This window comes from Thalassophryne amazonica, chromosome 14 (genome assembly GCF_902500255.1).
Source record: "Thalassophryne amazonica chromosome 14, fThaAma1.1, whole genome shotgun sequence".
In the NCBI taxonomy this organism is placed as follows: Eukaryota; Metazoa; Chordata; class Actinopteri; order Batrachoidiformes; family Batrachoididae; genus Thalassophryne; species Thalassophryne amazonica.
Window position 1 is genome coordinate 3,580,676 of NC_047116.1, and position 16,752 is coordinate 3,597,427.

Below are 16,752 nucleotides of genomic sequence, written 5' to 3' on the forward strand. Positions count from 1 at the left end.
TATTTTGATTGTGTGTTTGTGTGTATTTTGACTGTGTGCGTGTTTTTGTGTGTGTTTTGACTGTTTGTGTGTATTTTGATTGTGTGTTTGTGTGTATTTTGACTGTGTGCGTGTGTTTGTGTGTATTTTGACTGTGTGTGTGTGTATTTTGACTGTGCGTGTGTATTTTGACTCTGTGTGTATGTTGACTGTGCGTGTGTATGTTGACTGTGCGTGTGTATGTTGACTGTGCGTGTGTATGTTGACTGTGTGTGTGTATTTTGACTGTGTGTAGTTTGTGTGTGTGTGTGTGTCTATTTTGACTGTGTGTCGTTTGTGTGTGTGTGTGTCTATTTTGACTATGTAGTTTGACTCTGTGTGTGTGTGTGTCTATTTTGACTGTGTGCCTGTTTGTGTGTATTTTGATTGTGTGTTTGTGTGTATTTTGACTGAGTGTAGTTTGACTCTGTGTGTGTGTGTGTGTGTGTCTATTTTGACTGTGTGCCTGTTTGTGTGTATTTTGATTGTGAGTTTCTGTGTATTTTGACTTTGTGTGTGTTTTGACTGTGTGTGTGTGTATGTGGGTGTATTTTGACTCTGTGTGTGTGTGTGTGTGTGTGTGTGTGTGTGTGTATATTGACTGTGTATGTAGTTTGACTGTGTGTGTGTATTTAGTGGAGCGCCTTGGGGCAACTGTTTGTTGTGATTTGGCGCTATATAAAAAAAATTGATTGATTGATTGATTGATTTATTTTGACTGTGTGCCTGTTTGTGTGTATTTTGATTGTGTGTTTGTGTGTATTTTGACTGTGTGTGTGTGTCTATTTTGACTGTGTGTAGTTTGTGTGTTTGTGTGTGTGTGTCTATTTTGACTGTGTAGTTTGACTCTGTGTGTGTGTGTGTGTCTATTTTGACTGTGTGCCTGTTTGTGTGTATTTTGATTGTGTGTTTGTGTGTATTTTGACTGAGTGTAGTTTGACTCTGTGTCTGTGTGTGTCTATTTTGACTGTGTGCCTGTTTGTGTGTATTTTGATTGTGAGTTTCTGTGTATTTTGACTTTGTGTGTGTTTTGATTGTTTTAGTGTGTATTTTGATTGTGTGTTTGTGTGTATTTTGACTGTGTGCGTGTTTTTGTGTGTGTTTTGACTGTTTGTGTGTATTTTGATTGTGTGTTTGTGTGTATTTTGACTGTGTGCGTGTGTTTGTGTGTATTTTGACTGTGTGTGTGTGTATTTTGACTGTGCGTGTGTATTTTGACTCTGTGTGTATGTTGACTGTGCATGTGTATGTTGACTGTGTGTGTGTATTTTGACTGTGTGTATGTGTCTATTTTGACTGTGTGTAGTTTGTGTGTGTGTGTGTCTATTTTGACTGTATGTCGTTTGTGTGTGTGTGTGTCTATTTTGACTGTGCCTGTTTGTGTGTATTTTGATTGTGTGTTTGTGTGTATTTTGACTGAGTGTAGTTTGACTCTGTGTGTGTGTGTGTCTATTTTGACTGTGTGCCTGTTTGTGTGTATTTTGATTGTGAGTTTCTGTGTATTTTGACTTTGTGTGTATTTTGATTGTGTGTTTGTGTGTATTTTGACTGTGTGCGTGTTTTTGTGTGTGTTTTGACTGTTTTTGTGTGTATTTTGATTGTGTGTTTGTGTGTATTTTGACTGTGTGCGTGTGTGTGTGTGTATTTTGACTATGTATTTTGACTGTTTGTGTGTATTTTGACTGTGTGTAGTTTGACTCTGTGTGTGTGTGTGTGTGTGCGTGTGTGTGTATGTGTATTTTGACTGTGCCTGTTTGTGTGTATTTTGATTATGAGTTTCTGTGTATTTTAACTGTGTGTTTTGACTGTTTTTGTGTGTATTTTGATTGTGTGTGTGTGTATTTTGACTATGTATGTATTTTGACTGTTTGTGTGTATTTTGACTGTGTGTAGTTTGACTCTGTGTGTGTGTGTGTGTGTGTGTGTGTGTGTGTGTGTGTGTGTGTGTGTGTGTGTGTCTATTTTGACTGTGTGCCTGTTTGTGTGTGTATTTTGATTTTGTGTTTGTGTGTATTTTGACTGTGTGTGTTTTGACTGTTTTTGTGTGTATTTTGATTTTGTGTTTGTGTGTATTTTGACTGTGTGCATGTTTTTGTGTGTATTTTGATTTTGTGTTTGTGTGTATTTTGACTGTGCGTGTTTTTGTGTGTATTTTGACTCTGTGTGTGTGTGTTTTGACTCTGTGTGTGTTGTTGTGTATATTTTGAATATGTCTGTGTGTTTGTGGAGGTGTTGCGCTCCCTGAAGGAAACCATTGAGGACTGCTGGGATCAGGACGCTGAGGCTCGACTCACTGCTCAGTGCGCCGAAGAACGACTATGTGAACTCACACTGCTGAGTGTACACACAGCAACACATAACCACAGGTACACACACACACAGCAACACATAACCACAGGTACACACACACACACACACACACGTACACACAGACAGCAACACATAACCACAGGTACACACACACACAGCAACACATAACCACAGGTACACACACACACGTACACACAGACAGCAACACATAACCACATGTACACACACACACAGCAACACATAACCACAGGTACACACACACACACAGCAACACATAACCGCAGGTACACACACACACACAGCAACACATAACCACAGGTACACACACACAGCAACACATAACCACAGGTACACACACACAGCAACACATAACCACAGGTACACACACAGCAACACATAACCACAGGTGCACACATACACACACAGCAACACATAACCGCAGGTGCACACATACACACACAGCAAAACATAACCGCAGGTACACACACACACACACAGCAACACATAACCGCAGGTACAAACACACAGCAACACATAACCGCAGGTACAAACACACAGCAACACATAACCGAAGGTACAAACACACAGCAACACATAACCGCAGGTACAAACACACAGCAACACATAACCGCAGGTACAAACACACAGCAACACATAACCGCAGGTACAAACACACAGCAACACATAACCGAAGGTACAAACACACAGCAACACATAACCGCAGGTACACACACACACAGCAACACATAACCGCAGGTACACACACACACAGCAACACATAACCGCAGGTACACACACACACAGCAACACGTAACCACAGGTACACACACACACACACACACACACACACACACACACACACACACACACAGCAGCACGTAACCACAGGTACACACACACAGCAACACATAACCACATTTGTACACACACAGCAACACATAACCACAGGTACACACACACACAGCAACACATAACCGCAGGTGCAAACACACACACACACACACACAGCAACACATAACCGCAGGTGCAAACACACACACACACACACAGCAACACATAACCGCAGGTATACACACACACACACACACAGCAGCACGTAACCACAAGTACACACACACAGCAACACATAACCACAGGTACACACACACACACACACAGCAACACATAACCACAGGTACACACACACACACACACACAGCAACACATAACCACAGGTACACACACACACACACACACAGCAACACGTAACCACAGGTACACACACACACACACACACACACACAGCAACACATAACCACAGGTACACACACACACACACACAGAGCAACACATAACCGCAGGTGCAAACACACACACACACACAGCAACACATAACCGCAGGTATACACACACACACACACACACACAGCAACACATAACCACAGGTACACACACAGGTACACACATGGCAACACACCCTTGAACTAATTTACTAATTTTAGAACCCTAAAATTGAGGGTTGAAGTATAAAAGGTGTGACTGTGGTGTCTCCACTGACACCACATACGCGTAGTGATGTCTATTTGTTTGTTTGTACCTAAAACATTTCCTGATTCCTTTCTTTAATTTTTAGGAATCTCTCCTCTGGTCTGTGGCCTCATATGGTTGACTCCTCCTCCTCCACTTCCTGCGCTGCTGATTTGCAAGTGGACGTTGTTAAAAATCTCCAGGGAGATAGCCAGCTAGCATCATTTGCCAAGACAACCACAGGTCGAGCAAAAGTCGCAGAGAAAATCAAGAAGTCCATCAACTATGATTGGCAGCAGGTACTTATTCAGTGACTCTGAGGTCCATATAGTCTTTCCGTCGCGGGAATGAGAATTCCCCGCCCACGGAGAAAGACACTAGTTTTAGTAGGTGACATTGTTAGATTTCAGACAGTCAGCATAACTGTCACAACCATCACACCAGCTGTACATCTCATTCACTCCTCAAACGGTCTCTAGGGTATCTGCTCTTCAGAACTGTGTTGAGGTTATTGGTGACTGGATGGCAGCCAACTATTTGTCCTTAAATATAGCAAAGACTGAGGTCCTTGTTTGTGCCCCTGACGAGTTTGTTCCCACTGTGGTTGGGAATCTTGGTTCTCTGGCCCCTTTTGTTCGCTCAGCAGTGAGGAACTTGGGTGTTACGTTCGATCACTCCCTCAATTTTGACGCGTATGTTACCCGCCTGGCACAGTCTTGTTTTTTCCATTTGCGCAATATTGCCCATCTGCGCAGCATTGTGTCTCGGGCGGAGATGGAGATGATCATTCATGCATTTGTGTCATCACGTTTGGATTACTGTAACTCTCTATTTTTAGCCTTAGCAAGTCCTCTTTGGACCACTTACAAACGGTTCAGAATGCGGCTGCGAGGCTGCTGACGAGGTCATCAAAGAGGTCACATATAACCCCAATCCTCTCCTCCTTGCACTGGCTCCCCATCCAGTTCAGACTCCAATTTAAAATTCTAGTACTGACTTTTAGAGCTCTGCATGGTCAAATGCCATCTTATATCACCGAGCTATTACATCCATATGTGACAAGTAGGTCTCTGAGGTCTTCGGACCTGGGCCTATTGGTTGTGCCTAGGACAAGACTGAAGACCAGGGGAGACTGTGCTTTCGAGGTGGTGGCACCTAAAATGTGGAATGCATTGCCTTTGGACCTACGCTCCGTGGACTCTGTTGAAACATTTAAAGTGAAGCTAAAGACCCTTTTGTATAGGCTGGCTTTTACCTAGTTTTTATGGTTTTATGGTTCTGCTGTTTTTAATTTCTCTGTTCTTATGTGAAGCACTTTGTGATTTCTATCTTGAAAGGTGCTATATAAATAAACCTTACTTACTTACTTATTTACCCATCTACTCCTGCTTTACCTCAAGTGCTTACACCACAGGTCTCAAACTTGTTCCAGAAAGAGCCGAGAGGGTGCAGGCAACCACCCCTCCACCAGGTGTTGTCACCGATTAACATCACTTTGAGCAGGTGGAATCGGGTTAACAGTGAAATCACCTGCTGCAGTGGGTGGTTGCAAAGAAAAGCTGCACCCTCTCTGCCCTTTCTGGAATCAGTTTGAGACCTCTGGCTTACACTTACATGACATTGCATGATTGGCCAGAATCAGACTACGGTGACCAATCAGGAATGACATCTTATGCAGAACTCAGAAATGCTGCACTGATCCCTTGAGATCAGGTGACACATCTTCGGTCTAGTGACCCTCCCTCCCTCTCTCTTTCCCTCTCTCCCCCTTCCTCCTCCCTCTCTCTCTTTCCCTCCCTCCCTCCTCTTCCCTCTTTCTTTTTCTCCCTCTCCCTCCTTCTCTCTCAGGCTCGATCTTCCAGTTCAGGCACCAGCGTGTCCTGTGCTGTGTCTCCTGCCTTCGTCCTCGGCACTGTCTCAGACCCTGGACAGGCTGGTGGGTTCTACAAACAAACTCACGTCACCTGTCAGTTATCTCGGGATGTTTTATTTTTGGCCGTTGCTCTAATCTCAGGTTGTTTATTTAAACACAAGCACGCTCACAGTCCTCATCGTCCACACTCTTGTTACGGTCTAACAGTCCCCTGTCTGTTCTTCATTGAACTGCACCAGTGAACATCACGTGTGTCACACTTCAAGGTGATGCTCTCTGTGGGTCTGAAGACCAAAAGGTTCCAGCTTCCAGAAGGCAGGACATCTACAAGTACCTGGATATCCAACAATCAAACAGGAACCGTGAGGAGGTGACAAGAAGGTCAGCTGCAGCCATATACCTCCAGAGAGTGAGGTAGACCCCAGAGACGTCGGCTCAGCAGGAGGAATTATATCCAGGCTGTTGACACCTATGATCCACCAGACATCAGAGGCCAACATGGAGTAAGAAGCTGCCCAAAGGGGGAGGTGGAAGCCACAGATGTCAAGAAAACCCCTCATGGTGACACGTAGGGTTCCACCTGAAGTCCAGCATCCCGAGAATGTGCAACTGTTTAAAAAAAATGCTGGTGGATGCTCCTGGATGCTGGATCCCTGGACAGAGTGCTCAGTGAGGACCCCAAGCAGCAGGAAACACAGGGAGAAGAACAAGAAGTGCAAACATCATTGAAGACCAAACCCCTCCCTCAGAAGTAGGAGGTAGATCAGGTCGGGTCAGGTAGAGGAAGTGCCTAATCTAGAGCAATACTACCAGTGGTTAAAAAAGGCTGGTCTGAAGGACAGCAGGGAGACCATGGAGATCATGGTACCACGAGAACAGACACAAAGCACCAAATCTGTAGAAGCAGGCAGGAAACAAAGACTGAGACTGTCCAGCACAGAGGAGATCGAGCTCAGAGGAGCAAGCAAGGAGTTGGCATAGTGTACTCACTGTACCTATTCCTCCTCTCCTCTAGGTGGCACTGTGCCCAGCATCCCAGTTTGCCTCCAGCTGACAGAGGAAGACTTGGAGGCCCCCAAGTTCAACACAAAAGAGGTGGTTGTTTATTTGTTTTTATTTTCTTCTTTAAAGGAGAACTTTGCAACTTTCTGCACCTGCGTAAAAAAGCAGGGAATTTATTCTGTACTGATTTTCCTCTTTCTGTGTGCAAAAAGGACTGAGAGCTGGTTTCAGTTTACAGAGAAAAATAACCTGATTTCAGTCCACACACAGAAAGACGAAACTCAGCAGATAATGAACATGCACATACGGTTCAGGGGTCATCTCAGTACGTAACTCCGGGTCAGTGTGTCTGTTTTCTGCTGTGAGACCCCTGGTCGGGGAGAGAGAGCCCCCATTCTCCCCAAAACAACTCATTTAGCCATTACAGTTCCTCCCAAACTATAAAGTTAGTGTACAAAAGTTACTTAGTTCCCCTTTAAGATTGTCCCTGTTTTGAACATGTTCTCAGCTGATCTAAGATTTAAGAAAAACAGCAACACATAGTTCCAGCGTGAAACACCCAGTCCACCCAGTTCCCACTGTGTCCTTTTCCTAATAAAAAGCGCACACACAGACACACACACACACCTTTAAAGCTTTGCTACAGTAATATCGATATTTAGACTTTTGTAGTTGTTGTGGAAAAGAATCAGATCTTATGTTGGGTTTAAGTTTAACACTGAATAAAAGAAACTCTTTCACATATCTCACAGTGGACATCGTTAACCTGTCTCACAGTGGACATCGTAAAGTGTCTCACAGTGGACATCGTTAACATGTCTCACAGTGGACATCGTTAACATGTCTCACAGTGGACATCGTTAACCTGTCTCACAGTGGACATCGTAAAGTGTCTCACAGTGGACATCGTTAACATGTCTCACAGTGGACATCGTTAACATGTCTCACAGTGGACATCGTAAACTGTCTCACAGTGGACATCGTTAACCTGTCTCGCAGTGGACATCGTAAACATGTCTCACAGTGGACATCGTAAACATGTCTCGCAGTGGACATCGTTAAGTGTCTCACAGTGGACATCGTTAACATGTCTCACAGTGGACATCGTAAACATGTCTCACAGTGGACATCGTTAAGTGTCTCACAGTGGACATCGTTAAGTGTCTCACAGTGGACATCGTTAACATGTCTCACAGTGGACATCGTAAAGTCTCACAGTGGACATCATTAAGTGTCTCACAGTGGACATTGTTAACATGTCTCACAGTGGACATCGTAAACATGTCTTGCAGTGGACATCGTTAAGTGTCTCACAGTGGACATCGTTAACATGTCTCACAGTGGACATTGTAAAGTGTCTCACAGTGGACATCATTAAGTGTCTCACAGTGGACATCGTAAACATGTCTCACAGTGGACATCGTTAACCTGTCTTGCAGTGGACATCGTTAAGTGTCTCACAGTGGACATCGTTAACATGTCTTGCAGTGGACATCGTAAAGTGTCTCACAGTGGACATCGTTAACCTGTCTCGCAGTGGACATCGTTAACCTGTCTCACAGTGGACATCGTAAACATGTCTTGCAGTGGACATCGTTAAGTGTCTCACAGTGGACATCGTTAACATGTCTCACAGTGGACATCGTTAACCTGTCTCGCAGTGGACATCGTAAAGTGTCTCACAGTGGACATCGTTAACATGTCTCACAATGGACATCGTAAACATGTCTCACAGTGGACATCGTTAACCTGTCTCGCAGTGGACATCGTAAACATGTCTTGCAGTGGACATCGTTAAGTGTCTCACAGTGGACATCGTAAAGTGTCTCACAGTGGACATCGTAAAGTGTCTCACAGTGGACATTGTTAACATGTCTCACAGTGGACATCGTAAACATGTCTCACAGTGGACATCATTAAGTGTCTCACAGTGGACATTATTAACATGTCTCACAGTGGACATCGTAAACATGTCTCACAGTGGACATCGTTAACCTGTCTTGCAGTGGACATCGTTAAGTGTCTCACAGTGGACATCGTTAACATGTCTCACAGTGGACATTGTAAAGTGTTGTCTATCTCTGCAGGTCAATCAGAGCCTGAGGGAAAGTTCTGATGAAAACCTGCTGGAACATTCACAAAAAGACTTTACTACAACAGATCGAACAAACACCCTGCTGTACCACCAAATACTACAAACTGCTGAGGTATTACCATCAAGCTGCTGAGGAGTTACTATTATTACTGCCATAAACTGCAAACTGGTATTGCTATTATTGCTATTATTGAAATAATATTACTGATACTGCAAAGTATTGAGGTACCGATACTAGGACTTGACCTATGGTGCCTGCTGATCTGATCGTGACTGCCAGATCTTAATTGACCCTCAGTGTAAAACTGGTCAGTGCATCAGTGAAGTACTTTCCAATGTGACCTTTGACCTTCAGGTAAAGGAGTTGGTGTCAAATCTGCACGGTGGCCTGGGGGACACCCAGTCTTCCTCGTCAATTCAGCCTTTTCCAAAGCAGCAGAACCAATCCCACAGGCCCACCAGCCTCCACCTCAACCCCAGAACCAAGGAGACTCCACTCAGCTCCTCTCGCCTCCAGCTTGGAAAGCACAGATGGAACCACAGACAGGTAGGAACTGACCTGACCCCCCCCCCCAATAAAATGTGCTGAGTGTCCAACTCAGATTTGATGCTTACACTGAACATGTGCAACTAAGCAATAAATCTAGTGGAGCATTCTTCTGCATCTGGTCTAGATTGGACCAGAAATAAATGTATGTCTGGGTTTGTTTAAAACGACTTCCTGGACGTCTCCCCTGTTGGAATTAAATGTCAGCTGATCGGTTGCACATTTTGAATTATCTCTAATGGTCAAAGTTTCAAAATTTATAGTAACTTTAATATGGAAATAACTGTCTTTCAGGTGGAAATGGGTGTTGCTAAAATGAACACGGTGACAGTTGCTGCAGCAGCAGAGCCTCACCTGGTAACCACCATGACCAACACAAGGGCCACCGGTACCAATGGAACTCGACTCCATCCAGCAACATTAGTCACTGCTGGTTACAGTGTTGGCATTCCTACCTTGGTAATGAATGAGAACACTGGAGGAGGTCACACAAACCCAGTGGGACCACAAATGGACCATGAGGACAAAATGGAGGTGGGCCTTAGTGGAAGAGATGGCAGTTGCATGAACCTGTTGAACTCCAGTCCAGATGAAAACGAGCCACTGCTGAGGCAAGAGCAGCCGCCTGCAGAACGTGAACCACAACAGCGTCACTCACGAACTGCCAGCATCCTGTCAGGACGAGGGTCAAACTCCAACAATAACAACAACAGGCATGCACCGGGGCCAGAGGATAAGGTCCAGGGTTCAGAGATTAAATCCAGAAAGATGATAGGACCAGAATTTAGTCAAGACAGAGGCATCAGAATACCCGATCCTCAGTCAAACCCAGCCAGTGAGCAGATCATACACATGGAATCACCTGCTGCCAGCCTAGTTTCAGATGTGGCAAATAAAGTTTTACCATCTGGACAAGCAGGACAGGTCCTTTCTTCTGCCAAAGTTCAAAGTCAAGACTCAGCTACAAGCCTGCAACTTCAGACAGTCCTAGTTTCAGGCCCGGTGTTGTTCCCTGACTCTAACATAAATCCACCTGCTCATCAGGTCCATTGTGTTGCTGCCACAGTGGTTCCTAGCCGCTCAGACACAAGTTGTGACTCAAGTCTTCCTTCAGAAAAATCTTTAGAAGCTTCAGAAGCCCCGGAAACAGCAACTTCACCAGAAGTCCCATTTACAAAAATCCCATTTTTGTTTTCAAGAGTATTAGATTTTGATACTAGGACCTTTAAAATGAAAGCTTTAGTGACAGACGCACCAACCTCAGATCCAGACACTCCAGCTGTAGAAGATCCACCCTCAGATCTAAGAGTTAATGAAGCAACATCAAATGCTCCAGGTCTACAACATCTAACCTCAGATCTGGCAGCTTCAGTTCAAGAAATCCCAAATTCCCATAGACAGACTCCAGCTTTAGATCCAGATACTTCAGCTGTGCTGGTCCCTATACCTTATTCAGCTCTAGAAAGTCCTCGCTTGGATGAAGATGCTTCACTGATAAAAACTCTTCATTCACATACAGAAGTTACAGGTTTAAAAGCTGCATTATTCAGTCCTGATGGTCTGTCTTTAGAAACCTCAGCAGTAGGATTTTTGAAATCTGAAAGTCTGGCAGCTCCAGCCTCAGGTGCCAAAGGCCTGTTACAGAACCAGGCTAACGCCAGGAGGCCTGAGAGGCCCTGCTCTCTGGACCTATCTGCCACTTGTCCCTCTTCAGGTGAGTCAAAATTGCAAACAGATTGAGTCAGTGAAAGGTTTTTGCTTTGATGGACATTCAAGTTCTCGTAACATAAGCATCAGAATTCTGTATCTACATTTTGCTGTGTTACATCTCTTACTCCTGTAGCCCATCATCAGGTCCCTCAACAACACACAGGACTTTAGTCAGCAGGGAGAATGAGCTCCACCTCTAACTCTGCTGAGTTCTGGATGTTTTCTGGCCTTATCCTGTGCAGGAACCAGTGGTGGGCACAGCTATCCAAAAAGTTAGACAACCGCTAATCCACTACCTGAAAAGTTAACTTTTATAACGATAAACCGATAACAGAATTAGCAGAAGCTACAGCTAACCACTAACTTTTAGTATTGACTCTGGTACACTGTCATCTACTGACAAGCCAGTTTTGAGTTTAAGCACCACCGATGCTTCTGAGTAGAATCAGAGGTGATCACAAACCCAACACAAACGAGTCAGAGTTTCTGTCGTTGTGCGTCCTGCCCACTGCTGTAAAGAAGTGTCATTTACATGCAACATACAGTGGCCCAGACATGTGGCAGAAGGCATAAAAAGCAAAGCAGGTTTGACTCATGGTTTGATTTAAAAACAAACTAATTCCGGACGGTTTATTGATATTAACGTCAACTCTGTCATTTTTGGAAAGTGAAAATATCACTAATATCTTTTAGTTTTAAAGTAATTCTGAAGGTTTGAGCATTAAAACTCTCAGATGCCAAAAGGCATTAAGGGAAAATGAGCCTCCTCATCACTGGTTGGTTGGTTTATTTATTTCTAAAAAAAAACAACACACAAGTTACAGTAACGTGTGTGTTGGTTTTTACAAATAAATATGTATTTGTATATGTCATTTTTTGTCATTTGTAAAAAAAAAAAAAAAAGGCATTTGCAAAACTGAAAATTCTGTTTATTAAGTGTAATTTAGTGCAACAAGTAGCGACCATGTGATAGTTGGATGCTATTTACACTTCCATCCAGTAGATGGTGGTGTTGCATCTAGTTTTCAGTTTCAGTTTGTCTCGCTCCCGTAGAGGAGTATGCTGAGCACGCAGGTCTGGTAGACGCACAGTTTTGTTTTCTCAGTGAGGCTGGAGTTGTTCCAGACTCTGTGGCTTAGTCTTCTCATAATTGCTGCTGCCTTCGCAATCCTGCTGTTCATCTCTGCATCAATGGAGAGTGAGTTAGAGATGGTTGACCCAAGATATGTGAAGTGCTCCACGACTTCCAGGCTGTACCCATGAGTGTTAGGGGATCAACTGCACCCTGCGCCATTTGTCTTCTTCAGACTGATGGTCAGTCCAAACTCCTTGCAGGCATGAGAGAGGCGATTAACAAGCTACTGAAGACCGTCTTCGGAGTGTGATGTCAAGGCTGTATTGTCGGAAAAGTTCATGGATGAGTACCTCCACAACCTTGGTCTTGGCGTGAATTTGGGTGATGTTGAAGAGCTTGCCGTCGGCCCTGGTGTGAATGTACCCTCCATTGCTGCAATCCTTCAAGGCTTATTGGAGGAGCATGGAGAAGATTCCGAAGACCGTCGGCACAAGGACACAGCCCTGTTTCACCCCTCTGCTAACTGGGAAGGCCTCTGATGTTGTGCCATTGAAGCAAACTGTACTGTGCACATTCTCATGGAATGAAGAGACCACTGTGAAGAGTTTTGAGGGACAGCCGATCTTCTTCGACGTGGACTGTTCAGGCTCCTGTTTAAAGAGCAGCATTTTCCAGTAGGGCTCTCCTCTTGGCGTCAGTCACAGGCTCAATTTCCTCCCAGTGGGCCTCATACCAGTCTGTGTTTTTATGCTCCTTTTTCCCATTAGTGTTGATGGCTGAGTTGTACACAGCATCTTGGAGGTGGGACCATTTGGCATCAAGACACCCTCCTCACCTTTTGGTGTATCTTCAGTGAGGGCTTCTTGCAGCTGGCTAATGAACTGCTGCATTTTCTCTGAGCTGCCAAGACAGCAGGTGTTGATGCGTGGATGACCTTTTTTCTTGGAGTGCTGCAGCTTCCTTAGAACTACGCGCACCTTGCGTGCCATGAGGGAGTAATCCGTATTGCAGTCTGCACTATGGTAGGTGCAGGTGAAGAGAACACTGGCAAGGTCTGTACACCTGGTGATGACTAGATCCAACTGATGCCAGTGGCAGGACTGCCATGACATCCGGTGGATATCCTTGGATTTGAAGAAGGTGTATGTCACGCATAGGCCTTGATAGCAGCACAGCTTCATTAGTCGTTGGCCGTTGTTATTGATCTTGCCCCTTCTGTAGACACCTAGGTAGGTGGGCCAGGCCTTGTGATCTGCACCCACTCTGGCATTAAAGTCTCTGAGTAGGTAGAAGCCTTCCATGCTGGGAATCCCAGATATCACTTTGTCTAGGGACTCGAAGAATTGGTCTGTTTCCTCTGGGTTGGAGTAGAGGGATGATGATGATTGTGGTTGGGCCTGAGGATTCTCTCACTGCCAGTTAACGGTGGCTCAGTGCACGTGACCAGGGTATTCTTCACAGCAAAACTGACACCCTGCTGATAGACACTGTTGCTAAAGTAACTTTGAAAAGTTACTTTATTAGTTACTTTATACAGTTACTTAATTATCAGCTGCGGACAAGTTGTCAGCAGCTGCTGAATGTAACTAATAAAGTTACTCATAATCAAACTTGGTTAATCAAACTTGGTTATTTCTAAGATTTTAAGATATAAGTTACTTTGCTGATTAGTTACTTTGCTGATTGCTCAATCTTAAGAGTAACTAAGTTGGTACTAGTTACATTACTTATTAGTTGCAAGTGTCAGCAGCTTCTAATAAAGTAATTGCATAAAGCTGCTAATGAAGTAACTGTATAAATTAACTAAAAAGGAACTAATAAAGTAATTTTTCAAAGTTACTTTGGCAACACTGCTGATGGGATTCATCCAAGGATTTCCCTTTCCAAAAGAAGGTGTAAGTTGCTTCCTTGATGGTACTGCTGTCAACCTGCTGAGTTTCCTGACAGCAGGCAGCATCATCATTTAGTCATGAGAGTTACTTGACAATGACGGTGTCATCAGTTTGTCTCCAGGCCAAAACACTGAACTTTAGTGATGGGGATTGTATCACCTGTAAAGTCAGGTTACAGACGCTGGCTGACGTTAAATGTATTCCTGGGGCCAGAGCTCCCGATATTGCATCCCATCTTAGGGTGCTGATGCTGCAGAAGGGAAGACAGACTAAGGAACATGACATCAGATATAGTCACATAGTTATTCACGTTGGCACCAATGATGTCAGGATGAAGCACTCAGAGGTCACAAAAATGGACATAGAGAGGACTTGTGACCTTGCCAGAAAGATGTGTTGGCATCGATTAATAGTCTCTGGTCCCCCCACCTCCCGGGGTACTGATGAGACGTTTAGCAGGCTGACATTGTTAAATAGGTGGCTGGTGCAATTTTGTAGACAGCAAGGCTTTAGCTTTATTGGTAACTGGCCTTTGTTCTGGGGCCCCTGTGGCTTGCTGATGCCGGACGGCCTCCACCCTACTGGGGAAGGCTCCGCCATCTTGTCTGCGAACATAGATAGAGCTCTACAAGGGTAACATTCAGAATTTACAGCAGGCCCCGAAGCAGGTGATTAGAGACCCTGCAACGCTTATGACAAATGTGGTTGTGGAATCCATTAGCTTAGCGGGGAAATTAGTGCAGAAAATCCACTATGGTGATGGTGCAGTTTATCTGCCATTGAGGGAAATTCAACAAGTTGAGACTGTGGCCTGCTTCCGTAGATTTGTCCATAAAAATCATAGAGGGATATGCTTTGCAAACTTGATACCCATTACTATATTGGATGATGTTGAAATTGAGGATGGCCCAGTGGTTGTTCCAGCAATAGCAAAGATTTGCTGTCTGCTACCTACAACGCGCGTGGAATGTCTCAAACCTAAACCTACTTGGCATCTTATATATGCAACTCTGGAACCACCCCTAAATCCAAACAGTTCAACTGCCAACCCCACTGAGGTCCTTAGTCTGGGTCTCTGTCAGGTTTGACCTCACCTAGACATACAAGAAAGAACTCAGACAGAGAGTTGAGATGTCTTTAGTGAGCTTTGCAAAGGGGAGACACAGCAGAGGCTGCTATCTGCAGTTCTCCAACTGTGGCATTCTGTGCGAGGCTCTTTTATTAAAAAACAAAGATAAGGGTGGGGGCTACATGAGTCCATGGTTACAACATGTGCTATTAGTCATGTGCAGATCAATTGCAATCAACTGAATCATTCCGATCTTAGGTACAGAGTGAATGGTTTTGCTGAAGCTTCCTAAATGTCAAACCGTAAACAGGCTGACCTGGCTCCTGTTTGTACTTTGAGCAGCTGTGCTATCTATCTGGGAATATCTGAGAGAAACAGTTTGCAGAATTTAAGATACAAAAAGGAACAAGATAAAAAGAGCAGATGTAATAAAAGATAATAAATGCTAATCATGTGTGTACAGTACGTTTTTTATCTAACAGTCTCATTAACATAAGATCACTGTCCTTAAAATCATTGTTGATTAATGATCTAATTATTGATCATCACTTAGATATGATGGGGTTATGTGAAACCTGGTTTAAACCTACAGCTGTCTGTTGGGAAAGTGTAGTGACACAGACCCACAACAGGGGGCGCAAATGATCGGACAATGAAAGAGTCGAATATGAACACTTTACTGTTGTGAAAGAGCACAACAAAAACACAGAGGATTACAGAATTTGAGCAAACAGTCAATCCACAAAGGTGACGTGTGGGCAGGCTCGAGGATAGAAGACGTCTGTCCTGAGAAGAACCGGAACCACACGATTTCCTCCGCCACCGAACCTGGAGAATACTGCAGCTGCCAAGTTCCGAGTCCCCAGGTGGCCACCGTCTCCGAGTGTCGGATCTGATACTGCTGGCGAGGAGCAAAAACAGTCATATGTGGGTGCGTGCACACCCAGTAACAACAATGGTGGGAATTCCACCTCCACCTCTAACACACACTCGTGCAGCTCCTGTCTAACCACTTATCTGGTTGGGGTGTGAAGCGAAGCCGTCGCTGATCACACCAAACGCCAATCACTCAGATAGGGAACACCACAGGAAAGCGGCTGCAAAAAGAGTTCAGACTAAGACACAGTTTAGTGTTAAGGCTGAGAATATTACCTTCACAGGTAAATGATATCTCGGCAACGAGGTGGAGATGACGTCCGGTTTTTATGGAGTGGAATGATGAAGTGTAGATGGATGACAGCTGTCATGAGATAATGAGTGACAGCTGTCACCCCTGGCTGTGCCCGTGGCGGCAGCGCCCTCTCGTGCCTGAAGCCCGCACTTCAGGCAGGGCGCCCTCTGGTGGTGGGCCAGCAGTACCTCCTCTTCTGGCGGCCCACACAACAGCTGTCCTCCCCTTAATTGAGGCCTGCCCACCAGCATATACATTTAGTCACGTCCCTCGTGATGCGAAGCAAGGCGGGGTGTTGCTCTTATTTATAAATCTAGGTTTAGCTTATTAGCTGTTGGTGGTCACAAATATAACTCCTTTGAGCATCTGATTCTCCGCTCTGTTCAGGATATTACACATTGCCAAGGTCAGAAGTATAAAAATCAGCCGTATTACTTTGTCAATGTATATAGGCCTCCTGGCCCATATTCTGAATTCTTAGGTG

The 16,752-nt window shown here is 44.5% G+C and overlaps 1 protein-coding gene across 2 annotated transcripts in view; it reads left to right on the forward strand.

The window, feature by feature from the left end:
- Nucleotides 1-16,752, forward strand: part of LOC117525395 (bone morphogenetic protein receptor type-2-like) — a 91,935-nt gene that overhangs the window by 54,074 nt on the left and 21,109 nt on the right. For both annotated transcript variants that reach the window (XM_034187251.1, XM_034187252.1), the window contains exons 12-18: nt 2,248-2,384; nt 3,941-4,133; nt 5,683-5,770; nt 6,723-6,802; nt 8,797-8,916; nt 9,160-9,351; nt 9,646-11,065. In XM_034187251.1, the coding sequence (XP_034043142.1) occupies nt 2,248-2,384; nt 3,941-4,133; nt 5,683-5,770; nt 6,723-6,802; nt 8,797-8,916; nt 9,160-9,351; nt 9,646-11,065 (2,230 nt within the window). The remainder of the gene's footprint in view (nt 1-2,247; nt 2,385-3,940; nt 4,134-5,682; nt 5,771-6,722; nt 6,803-8,796; nt 8,917-9,159; nt 9,352-9,645; nt 11,066-16,752) is intronic.